Genomic DNA, 12,674 nt, shown 5'->3' on the forward strand with positions numbered 1-12,674 from the left:
TGTGTTTAACAGTTGTTTTACTTTTACGAGTCAAACGTCTCTGTGGATTTCAGGAGGTTAACAACTCGGGGTGAAAACTGAGTATGATCTTTTCATTATGATATATTTGCCGCCTGAGGGACATAATATGGATTTGTTGATTCTCAAAACATTTACAAAGACTGACCGTGTCTCTGGTTTCAGTTTGTCATTATGTCACACATCCCTCCTTTCATAATTATCCATTATAGCTTCAGTGTAAAAGAAAAAAAAACAGCTTGAATGCTGTTGAATTTTTTTTTAGTTTGTTATTATTTTTTATTATTTTTTTCTGATGATCAATGATCAACCCATTTTTAAATGTACTATATGCTCCCCCGTCACCTGACGTCAGGTGATTAATCAGTCTTTGTCCTTATTTCCATCAGGGTTTAATTACTTTGAACATGGCATCAATGCACTATCCACACCCAATGTAACTACCACACCCTAGGCGCTGTCTACCCAATTTAACAGCCAGAAACTCAGCAGTCCTCCATCAGTCACGGTCGGAGACAGTAGATGCTTCTTTCACCATTACCTTTGTAAGTATCCCTTTTGCTTTGATGTTATTGTACCACATTACTACAAATGTAACCGTTGCTGTACTATACCGGCTCTCTAACCAACTCACGCGCTGAGATTTTGTGATTATGATCATAATGATATGATATTATAGATTGCATTCTGTTTAGCTCAGATCAAACCTGGTTGTTTACGGTCAGATTATTTGGGATAAAACAAAAAACAAACAAAAAATCTGATATTTAGGCAAGAGCTTTCGTGGGTGTATCCTGAGTGAGGGCGTCCTTTCCACTCCCTATGATTTCAATATTTGAGCTGTATCGTAACATTTTTCTCTAAATTCTGAGCACCTTTTTTATTTAACTTAAATTTGTTTAAGGTTTGATTGTGTAATGTTATAATAAAAAATGTTTTAATCTTAAAAAAATTCCAGATGCTGATTCGTGCTCTGATTTGTTGAATCCAATTGCCAGAAGTAAAGGTAAATGAAAATAAATCTTATAATTTTGGTTATGACGTTGTAAAGGTACAAACAGAAGCTTGTGTTCCACTGACAGTTTCCCCCCTCTACTTTTAAGCTAGCATGGGTTCAGGAGTTAATTAAAACAATGCTGAATAAGATCAATGTTCAAGATGAACTCTTATGCTGTGCAGCATTTTTGCACAACATAAATTAATTGCCCAAGCTTGTGGTATATGAGGTGAGCTGCATGACTAGCTGGTTATTGTTTGGTTAACTATATCCAAACTTCAACAAGCTACACTCACCACCCGTGTTATCACCAGGTCACTACATCTCAAGTCTGTGTCCTGTGGTGTTTTACTCTGAGTCACCAAGGAAGAGTCCAAGTCAAGTCATAGTCAAGTCCCCTTTACCTGGGTCAACTTAAGCACAAGGACCCACAACCTCATCTTGAACCTGTGGATTGGTTTCAGATTTCCACAGAGCCACATTTAGTCTTTCTATTAATCTATATGTCATGTATTAAAAGGTTTTACACATATATATATATATATATATTACATTACATGACCTTGTTCATGTGATGGTGTGTGTATGCATGTTAGTGAAAAGATTTTATCAGCTGAGGTGTAAACATGACACTGATGGAAATGCTAATATTCAAACCTTTTCAACTTTGTGGCATCTGTCATCGTGCACCAACACTAGAAATCATGAAATCATACTAATTTACCAGCAAAAGTCTCACACTGAGGCTTCGACACTGAAAGGACCACCGACTGAATCCATTCTACCCCTCTACACGGAACATTGGCTGAATCTTTTAGTTGACTCTTCAGAACATTGGGTACATTTACTCCATTGTGTTGGTGGTTTTGTGTTCATGGGCAAATTTCACTGGGTTGGCAACATGTTGTTGAGCTCTTCATGATGGGGGAGGAGTTGTGGCAAATGGAGCCATTGGTCTGAGATTGTGGTGCAACAGTGACACCTAGTGGCAGTGGATACTGAACTCATAACATTTAAGACGGGTGACATATGTCTTCAAAGCTTTTTCAGCAGCCAACCCTCACAGCTTAACTCATCCTGTGTTTATATCTAAAAATGATGCAATACTAAGCAAATCAGCATAAATAGCATTATCAGAATAAAAATCTAAAACATTAAGGTCTTGGTTATAATGCAGTTCAAAAAATTAAAATATTTTAAAAATATAATTAGTACAATTGAACTAGTACTGAACTAGAATTAAGTGAAAATGCTGAAAATAACTGAAATAGATTTTGAGGGCTCAGTGTGAAGAATTGCATTAATACCATGTTTTTAGTTCATATTTTATAAAATATATACTTTATAAAAATATATACTTTCTTTCCATAGAGTGACATCATGTGCAACATCATTCTGACAGCAGGTAAGACTCATTAACCAAGTTAATCACACTCTTAAATATTCCACTCGACCAGTTTAAAAAAAAAAAATGTTACTTTAATTGACAAAAAGAAAATTACACGTTTTAGATGAACTGATCATTTAACGTTGATAGTTAACCTCATAATGATCGACTATCTTTGAAGGTCTCTGCCTGGTCATCGCCAGCTTGGGTAAGTGGCACTTATTATTATTAATCAAAACAGTTCTTCCAGCAAATAAATAAGGTTCCTAAGTCAACAATTGATGAGAGTTTGATAAAACTGCTGTGTCTTTGAAAACCATTTCATTCTAATTCAAACTTTTCTTATGAATGTCTCAGGCTCTTCCGAAAGGCTGGTGTGTTACTTTAACAGCTTGGCCGAAGACAGAGCAGACGCGGGGAAGTTCACGATTGAGGATATCGATCCGAACAAATGTACCCATCTGATTTACGCCTTCTCTGACATCAATGATTTCAATGAGCTGGTCCCCACTGAAATAGCAGACATATTTCGCTACCAGGTGTTTAATGAGCTCAAAACCAGGTTTGAACTTTTGCTTTTTCATATTTTCAAAATCATGTCAAACTTCTTATTTCTTCAATAATTACTTAAATATTATGCTCTCACAGAAATCCTTCACTGAAAACCCTGTTGGCTGTTGGTGGTCCAACCTTTAACAAAGAAAAGTAAGTTCTACTTCTGTAAATACATACAGACAAACATGCAAACAAAAATTTCACATTTGGGCATTTTTATGAGTCCAGAAACAAGCGTAAGCAGCAATAAAGTATGTTGATATTTGTAATTCTATGTCCATTCATGTTGTTTTTTTGTGAACTGCACATCCTGCATAATACATGGTTTAAAAAGTAAGCAGCACAAGTGGTTTGTGCCAAACCACTGCGGGGAATGCAAACTGGGAGCAATGATCATTAATAATCTTTTATATTTTTATGTGATTCTTACTTGTGTGTCCTGCTTCTTTATTATTGTATTAGTAGCCCACCAAAGAGGTTAATACTCCATATTATAATTTGGTAGATATTAAGAGCCCTGTGCTAAATATTTTCAGATTCACTACGATGGTGTCAACCACACAAAAGAGAACAAAGTTCATCCAGTCTGCTGTTTTACTACTGAGATTATTTCAGTTTGATGGGTTAAACCTGGACTGGATGTACCCTGTGGGAGCAGGAGGCGACCCAGACAACAAGCAGAAATTTACACTGTTGTGCAAGGTCAGACCCTTTCCTCAAAGGAACTCAAAGAAATATGCTATAGGATCTGTTTTTATAGGATGATAGATTTGACTGAACTTTTTTTTGTTGTTGATGAGTAGGACCTCAATGCTGCCTTTGAGACTGAAGGGAACACAAACAACCGTGACCGATTAATCCTCACAGCAAGTGTCTCTGCTGAGAGAGAGGTTATTGATGCCAGTTATGAAGTCAAAAACATTACCAAGTAAACTAATCTTTTATTTCATAAATATTTACCTTACACCCATGATCACATGTCAAAGCACTTTGGCCAACATGACTTCCTCTGCATTCTAACAGGGACCTGGACTTCCTCAATGTGCTGACGTATGACTTTCACGGCCCCTGGGAAAATGTCACAGGACATCACAGTCCCTTATACATGGGATCCCATGATACTGGAGACCAAATCTACTATAATACTGTAAATAACATTATTCATACATAGATTATCTGAAACCCTATCTATGGACAGATGCACTCTCATATTTATTGTTCCCCCCCCACACACACACACTTTAGGACTCTGCCATGCAGTATTGGGTGGACAAGGGAGCACCTGCACAATTGCTAAATTTGGGACTAGCTGCATATGGGCGAGCTTTTTCCCTCTCCTCTGCATCCAGTGATGTTGGAGCTCCAGCCAATGGCACTGGTGAAGAAGGCTGTTACACTGGTGAAGAAGGATTCTGGGCCTATTATGAGGTATTATTATATTCCTATGAGCTGTGAAGGCAAGTAATTTATATTATTATTGTTTATTGTACAATAAAGGTGGAATCAGGCCAAGCGTGAACCAACTTTTACACACAGTGTGGTTACAGCTACATAAGTTGAAAGTGTTTCAAATAATACTTGTGATGAACCAAGATTCAGAAATTGAGGCAAAACTAGTTTCCGTTGTCGGTGGACATGTAACGTTGGATACAACCCGTTACTGTAAAACACAAAACATGAAGTTCTGGAAATATTCATCTCATTTAATTCCAGCTATGGGTTGCCCTTTACTATGAACCAAGATTAAAGTACGAGCATTGGCTACTTTAGTCAGTTAGTTCTGTCCGTTGCCCAGTGATTCCAAAACCAGGCCAATAACGTGAGGTTAAATTTTGCATCATGTTTGGTCTGAACGCTCCATAAAGGTCTTAACTCTATTTCTATCAATATGTAAAATGTGATGCTTTTCAGACTTGCCTTTATACTGAAGGGGCTACAGTCCAACGGATTGCTGATCAGAAAGTTCCATATGCCATCACAGAAAACCAGTGGGTTGGATTTGATGACACACTCAGCATTAGTACAAAGGTAACCATCTGTTAAATTTAGTTATAACGATGCAACTCAGAGTTCTGTTGAGACGTATTCTGTATTTTGTTAACATGCAGAAGTATTTTCCTCTTCATCCTTTCAGATCAGTTACCTAAAATCAAAAAACTTTGGAGGAGCCTTTGTTTGGTCTCTGGACCTGGATGACTTCAGCGGAAATTTCTGTAACCAGAGCAAAAGTCCCTTCATCAGCCACCTGAATTCTCTCCTGGTTCAAAGTAAGAAAATCTAAAAAGTGTGTGTAGTGAGGTAGTGATTTATATTTTTATATTTAATGAACAAGTTTTATTAGCTTTTATTAACTTGAGGTTTTCTCAAAGTTTGGTGTTTGGTGTTTCTGTTTGGAAATCTAAATAATTACGCTCAGTAATACAAATGTATGAACTGATGATCATGAAGCTTTTAGAGCCATTAAATCAATGTTCCTGTTTTTTTAAGGTTCCTCAACCTCCATTACCACAGCCTCAATGGCAATTACAACTGCTGCTACAACAGCTCCAACTACAATTACAACTGCTGCTACCACAACCTCAACTACGTTGACAACAACTCAAGCTACCATAGCTCCATCAACAATGACAACAACTGCTGTTACCACAGCTCCACCTACAATGACAACAACTCCTGCTACCATAGCTCCATCTACAATGACAACAACTCCTGTCACCACAGCTCCACCTACAATGACAACAACTCCTGCTACCTCAACCTCAACTACAATGACAACAACTCCTGCTACCACAGCCTCAACTACAATGACAACAACTCCTGCTATCACAACCTCAACTACAATGACAACAACTCCTGCTACCACCGCCTCAACTACAATGACAACTACTTCCACTACCACCACAACGACTCCATCTACCTCGAACACAATTTCAAAAACTACTCCAGCTACGAAAACAACTTCAACTACCACAATTCCAACTACTTCAACCACAGCTCCTGCCACCACAACTCCCACAACCACTACCACCACAACTACTCCAACTACCACAACCCCAACTACTACAACCACAACTCCCACTACCACAACAACAACTCCTGCTACCACAACTTCACCTACAGTGACAACTCCTGCTACTACAGCTCTACCTACAATAACAACTTCTCCGACTACCATGACCGCAACTCCCACTACCACCACAACTGCTCCATCTACCACGACCACAACTCCAACAACTACTGCTGCGACGACAACAACAACTCCAACTACCACAACCACAACTTCCACAACCACCACAACTACTCCAACTACAACTACCACAACTCCAACTAGTACAACCACAACTCCCACTACCACAACAACAACTCCTACTACCTCAACTCCCACAACAACTACTCCAACTACCACTACCACAACAACTCCTACTACCACTTTTCACACAACCACTACCACCACAAATACTCCAATAACAACTACCACAACTCCAACTACTACAACCCCAACTCCCACTACCACAACAACTCCTACTACCCCAACCCCTACAACCACTACCACCACAACTACTCCAACTACAACTACCACAACTCCAACTAGTACAACCACAACTCCCACTACCACAACATCAACTCCAACTACCACTATTCACACAACCACCACAAATACTCCAATGACAACTTCCACAACTCCAACTACTACAACCCCAACTCCCACTACCACAACAACTCCTACTACCACAACCCCTACAACCACTACCACCACATCTTCTCCAACTACTATAACCACAACTCCCACAACCACTACCTCCACAACTACTCCAACTACCACAACTCAAACTAGTACAACCACAACTCCCATTACCACAACAACTCCTACTACCACAACTCCCACAACATCTACTCCAACTACCACTACCACAACAACTCATACTACCACAACTCCCACAACCACTACCACAACTACTCCAACGACAACTACCACAACTACCACAACTCCAACTACTTCAACCACAGCTCCTGCCACCACAACTCCCACAACCGCTACCACTGCACCTACTCCAACTACCACAACCCCAACTACTACAACCACAACTCCCACTACCACAACAACAACTCCTGCTACAACAACTTCACCTACAGTGACAACAACTCCTGCTACTAAAGCTCTACCTACAATAGCAAATTCTCCGACTACCATGACCGCAACTCCCACTACCACCACAACTACTCCATCTACCACGACCACAACTCCAACAACTACTGCTGCGACGACAACAACAACTCCAACTACCACAACCACAACTTCCACAACCACCACAACTACTCCAACTACAACTACCACAACTCCAACTAGTACAGCCACAACTCCCACTACCACAACAACAACTCCTACTACCACAACTCCCACAACAACTACTCCAACTACCACTACCACAACAACTCCTACTACCACTATTCACACAACCACTCCCACCACAAATACTCCAATGACAACTACCACAACTCCAACTACTACAACCCCAACTCCTACTACCACAACAACTCCTACTACCACAACCCCTACAACCACTACCACCACAACTTCTCCAACTACAACTACCACAACTCCAACTAGTACAACCACAACTCCCACTACCACAACAACAACTCCTACTACCACAACTCCCACAACAACTACTCCAACTCCAACTCCCACTACCAAAACAACAACTCCTACTACAACAACCCCCACAACCACTACCACCACATCTTCTCCAACTACCACTACCACAACTCCAACTAAAATAATTAGTGGTAAAGGTGCGTGTAACGGAGCGACCTCTGGGCTGTTTCCCAATCCCTCAGACCCAGGTTCTTATTACAACTGTGGCTATGATGGAGCGCACCTCCAATACTGTCAACAGGGATTGGTATTCAAGATAAACCTCCAGAGCTGCGACTATCCCTAAAGAGTTGCAGGTTATATTTTAATATTTATTCTAATCAACCAATGTAGTCACTAATACAAATTAGTATAAGTACAATTTGATCATTCAGGGGAGTTCATTCAGTTGTTTGTTTTCAGCCTCCACATAATTTGAAAACACAATTCATAATATATCATTAACATTATAGTTGAAACTACAAACAATAACCGATTTATTTCCATAATTCCCCCACCCCCCTCACCAATCAAATGTCCTCTGATCCATGTATGTTTAATAGACATTATTTATTTGTAAATATTTACATGTCATGCAAACAACTGTATGTTTGTTTTCAGTCTCCTTTCCTTAATCATTTATCTAAATTAATTTGCTTCATAATATGGTTGATGCATACAAGCTGTTGTGTATCTAGCCCTTTTACATGGATATGTTCTTTTGGGTCTTTATTTAGCCCTTAACTGTTCGTATTGTCTTAAATGGTGACACAGTGGTGTATAAAATAATTATATCTTGTGAGCTTAACTTTGTTAATTTGAATCAATATTACTAAATAAAGAGTTCAATCATGAGTAACAAATGATAGTTTGTCACATTTTGTTCAGTTTTGTTTGAAGTTTGTTATTGGTTGGTTGTTTTTTGTCTGTCAGATTCTTATGAGATAAAAGGGACTTTGGAAAGAAGACCTTCACTCAATTACAGTTTTTCAAAATTGTTAACACATGTTTTTCAAAACAATAACGGCTTTCTCAAAACTGCACACAGAAAACTGAAAACCTCACACACAAAATGCTAAACCTGACACTCCCTTTGTAAAATGACTCTTTGCCATGAAATCTCTTACCTGTTCAAAAAATGGAACTCTTGTTTTCATTTGGTACACACAGCCATATTTTCAAATGACACACACATACCATTCATTGAGTACACACAACTAAGCATTTGCTTGCACACTACCAAGCATTTACAGCACACTGAAGTGCAAAACTGAAAACACAATCATCAAAATGGAACACACCATATGAATGCCCCCCCCCCCCCCCCCCCTTCACAAAAAGGACACTGTAGAAAAGGAACAATATTGTCTTACAGGTACAATATATGCATGTGTCAGAGCTGAATGTTGGTACTTACGAGCACAAACTCACGCCGATACTCCCTGATGTGGTCTGTGTTCCGTTCAAATGGGACCCTGAACACTTGTTTCATCCGCATGGCAGTCCTATGAAGAATACAGTCCAATGTAGAGAGGCTGAAGGTCTGGACATTTCTAAATGTAGCATGGTCAGCCAGGATACTAGTTTTTATTTGGCTGACTGTAATAGAGTTGTTCTCACGAACCATATCTACAATTTCAGTCTCCTGTTCGGCTGTGTAAATGAGGTGAAATTGCTCAACAGACCTGAATGTTTAGAGATTTTAGTATTTGTGTGTTGTAGGTTGATGCTTTGAGATTTTACTTAAGAAGTGTGTGCAACAACTGAACATTGTGTGTAGTGTTTTGACAACAATGTGATGTGTTATTGACATCAGAGTGTAAAGAATGAAAGTCAGAGTCTAATGCAGATAAGGGAGTGTGAAGAAGTGACAAATTGGGTCGAGTGATTGGTACAAGAAATGAAGGTTGTGCAAATTGTGCCAAATTTTCGCTTTTTGTGTGTTAACAACTGAGAAAAACTGTAAAAGCACATTTTTATACTTCAAGTGACAAAAAGAAAAGGTGAAACTTTTGGATCACATGATGATTTAGATGAACTGACCAGTTAACTTTTCTTGTTAACCTCATAATGACCCACTCTTTATCTTTGAAGGTCTCTGCCTGGTCATCGCCAGCTTGGGTAAGTGGCACTTATTAACCATAACAGTTCCTCCAGCAAATAAATAAGGTTCCTAAGTCAACAATTGATGAGGGTTTCATAAAACTGCTGTCTTTGAAAACCATTTCATTCTAATTCAAACTTTTCTTTATCCATGTCTCAGGCTCTTCCGAAAGGCTGGTGTGTTACTTTAACAGCTTGGCCGAAGATAGAGCAGACGCCGGGAAGTTCACGATTGAGGATATCGATCCGAACAAATGTACCCATCTGATCTATGCCTTCTCTGACATCAATGATTTCAATGAGATGGTCCCGACTAGAAGAGCAGACATATTTCGATATCAGTTGTTTAATGGGCTTAAAAACAGGTTAGAACTTTAGTATGTTCACATTTTTTGACTCATGTTAAACTTTTTTTTTCTTCAATAATTACTAAAATGTTATGCTCCCACAGAAATTCTTCACTCAAAACCCTGTTGGCTGTTGGTGGCCCAACCTTTAACAAAGAAAAGTAAGTTATACTTCTATAGATACATACGTACAAACATTCATACAAAAATATTCCAGAAACAAGTGTAAGCAGCACTAAAGTATGATGGTATTTGTAATGCTTTGTCCATTCATATGTTTTTCTTTCTGAACTGCACATCCAGCATAACACATGGTGTAAATGAAGCAGCACATGTGGTTTGTGCCAAACCACTGCGGCAAATGCAAACTGGGAGCAATGATCATATAATGAGCTTTTATATTTTTAGATGACTCTTACTTGTGTGCTTCTTTTTTATTATTTTATTGTAGCCTACTAAAGATGTTAATAACTCAAAACTACAATTAAGTGGATATTAAGAGCCCTGTGTTAAATGTTTTCAGATTCACTACGATGGTGTCAACAACACAAAACAGAACAACGTTCATTCAGTCTGCTGTCGCACTACTGAGAATAGTTCAGTTTGATGGTTTAAACCTGGACTGGATGTACCCTGTGGTAGCAGGAGGTGACCCAGACAACAAGCAAAAATTTACACTACTGTGCAAGGTCAGACCCTTTCCTCTGGAGCTCAAAGAAATATGCCATAGGATCTGTTTTTATATAATGATGATTTGACGATAGATGTTTTTTTGTTGTTGTTGAGTAGGACCTCAATGCTGCCTTTGAGACTGAAGGGAAGAAACATAACCGTGACCGATTAATCCTCACAGCAAGTGTCTCTGCTGAGAGAGAGGTTATTGATGCCAGTTATGAAGTCAAAAACATTACCAAGTAAAGTAATCTTTTATTTCATAAATATTTACATTACGTCCATGACTACATGTCAAAGCACTTTGGTCAACATGACTTCTTCTGGAATCTAACAGGGACCTGGACTTCCTCAAAGTGCTGACGTATGACTTTCACAGCTCCTGTGAAGATGTCACAGGACATCACAGTCCCTTATTCAGGGGATCCCACAATGTTGGAGACCATATCTACTATAATACTGTAAATACCACGATTCATACAGAGATTGTCTGAACCCCTATCTATGAACAGATGCACTCTCATCTTTATTGTCTCCCCCCACCCCACACACACACACTTTAGGACTCTGCCATGCAGTATTGGGTGGACAAGGGAGCACCTGCACAATTGCTAAATTTGGGACTAGCTGCATATGGGCGAGCTTTCTCCCTCTCCTCTGCATCCAGTGATGTTGGAGCTCCAGCCAGCGGTGCTGTTAAAGAAGGCTGCTACACTGGTGAAGAAGGATTCTGGGCCTATTATGAGGTATTATTATATTACTATGAGCTCTGAATGTAAGTTATTTATATAATTAGTGTTTATTGTACAATAAACGTGGGATCAGGCCAAGCATGAACCAACCTTTTCATACAGTGGGGTTACAGCTACACAAGTGTAAAGTGTTTCAAATAATCCTGGTGATGAACCTAGAATCAGAAATAAGAAATTGAGGACAAACCAGTTTCCGATGTCTGTGAACACTTAATTTTGGATACTACCCGTTACTGTAAAACCCAAAGAACGAGGTTCTGGAAATATTCTTCTCATTTAATTCCAGCTATCGTTGGCACTTTACTATGAACCAAGATTAGAGTAGGAGCATTAGCTGCCTTAATCAGTTACTTATGACCGTTGCCCAGTGATTCCAAAACAGGCCAACAACGTGAGGTTCAATTTCGCGTCATCTTTGGTCTGAATGCACAATAAAGGGCTGAACTCTATTTCTATCTATATGTGAAATGTGATGCTTCTTTTCAGACTTGCCTTTATACTAAAGGGGCTACAGTCCACTGGATTGCTGATCAGAAAGTTCCATATGCCATCACAGAAAACCAGTGGGTGGGATTTGATGATACAGTCAGCATTAGTGTAAAGGTAACCATCTGTTAAATTTAGTTATAACAATGAAAATTACTCAGAACTCAGTTTGTACGTATTCTGTGTTTTGTTAACATGCAGAAGTATTTTCCTCTTCATCCTCTCAGGTCAGTTACTTAAAAGCAAAGAAATTTGGAGGAGCTTTTGTTTGGTCTCTGGATCTGGATGACTTCAGCGGAAAGTTCTGTAACCAGAGCAAAAGTCCCTTAATCAGCCACCTGAATTCTCTCCTGGTTCAATGTAAGACATTTTTCAAAAGTGTGTGTATTGAGGTAGTGATTTTTATTTTTTATTTAATTAATGATTATTATCAGCTTTTTTGACTTGATGTTTTTTCGTAGTAAATTTGTTTGCTGTTTCTGTTTCGTGCAAAAGGTCCCTGTAATGGAGTGACAGCCGGGCTGGTCCCCAATCCCTCAGACAAAACTACTTATTTCGACTGTTCAGGACCAGTGCTCCTAAAGTGTCCAGTAGGAGAGGAATTCAAGAAAAAAACCAGCACTTGCGAAACAACGACCACAGCCACAGCAATGACTCCCACTACCACAACTCCCACTACAACAACTCCCACTACCGCAATTCCAACTTCCACAATAACCAC

At 39.2% G+C, this 12,674-nt stretch overlaps 2 protein-coding genes across 2 annotated transcripts; both read left to right on the top strand.

The window, feature by feature from the left end:
* Nucleotides 1-524: 524 nt before the first annotated feature.
* LOC133956243 (mucin-2-like) lies at nucleotides 525-8,443 on the top strand. The gene is made up of 13 exons (XM_062391141.1): nucleotides 525-563; nucleotides 977-1,024; nucleotides 2,387-2,420; nucleotides 2,584-2,610; nucleotides 2,760-2,964; nucleotides 3,051-3,107; nucleotides 3,494-3,659; nucleotides 3,761-3,885; nucleotides 3,981-4,104; nucleotides 4,203-4,385; nucleotides 4,869-4,985; nucleotides 5,092-5,224; nucleotides 5,445-8,443. Exons 3-13 carry the CDS (start codon nucleotides 2,396-2,398, stop codon nucleotides 7,898-7,900), a joined length of 3,618 nt encoding a protein of 1,205 aa, XP_062247125.1. The 5' UTR covers nucleotides 525-563; nucleotides 977-1,024; nucleotides 2,387-2,395; the 3' UTR covers nucleotides 7,901-8,443.
* Nucleotide 8,444: 1 nt separating this feature from the next.
* On the top strand, nucleotides 8,445-12,466 carry LOC133957151 (acidic mammalian chitinase-like). The gene is made up of 11 exons (XM_062392593.1): nucleotides 8,445-8,448; nucleotides 9,688-9,714; nucleotides 9,857-10,061; nucleotides 10,148-10,204; nucleotides 10,567-10,732; nucleotides 10,833-10,957; nucleotides 11,053-11,176; nucleotides 11,279-11,461; nucleotides 11,954-12,070; nucleotides 12,181-12,306; nucleotides 12,449-12,466. The coding sequence occupies exons 1-11, from the start codon at nucleotides 8,445-8,447 to the stop codon at nucleotides 12,464-12,466; spliced, it is 1,152 nt and encodes a 383-aa protein (XP_062248577.1).
* The last annotated feature ends 208 nt before the right edge of the window (nucleotides 12,467-12,674 follow it).

Source organism: Platichthys flesus, chromosome 7, assembly GCF_949316205.1.
Source record: "Platichthys flesus chromosome 7, fPlaFle2.1, whole genome shotgun sequence".
In the NCBI taxonomy this organism is placed as follows: domain Eukaryota; kingdom Metazoa; phylum Chordata; class Actinopteri; order Pleuronectiformes; family Pleuronectidae; genus Platichthys; species Platichthys flesus.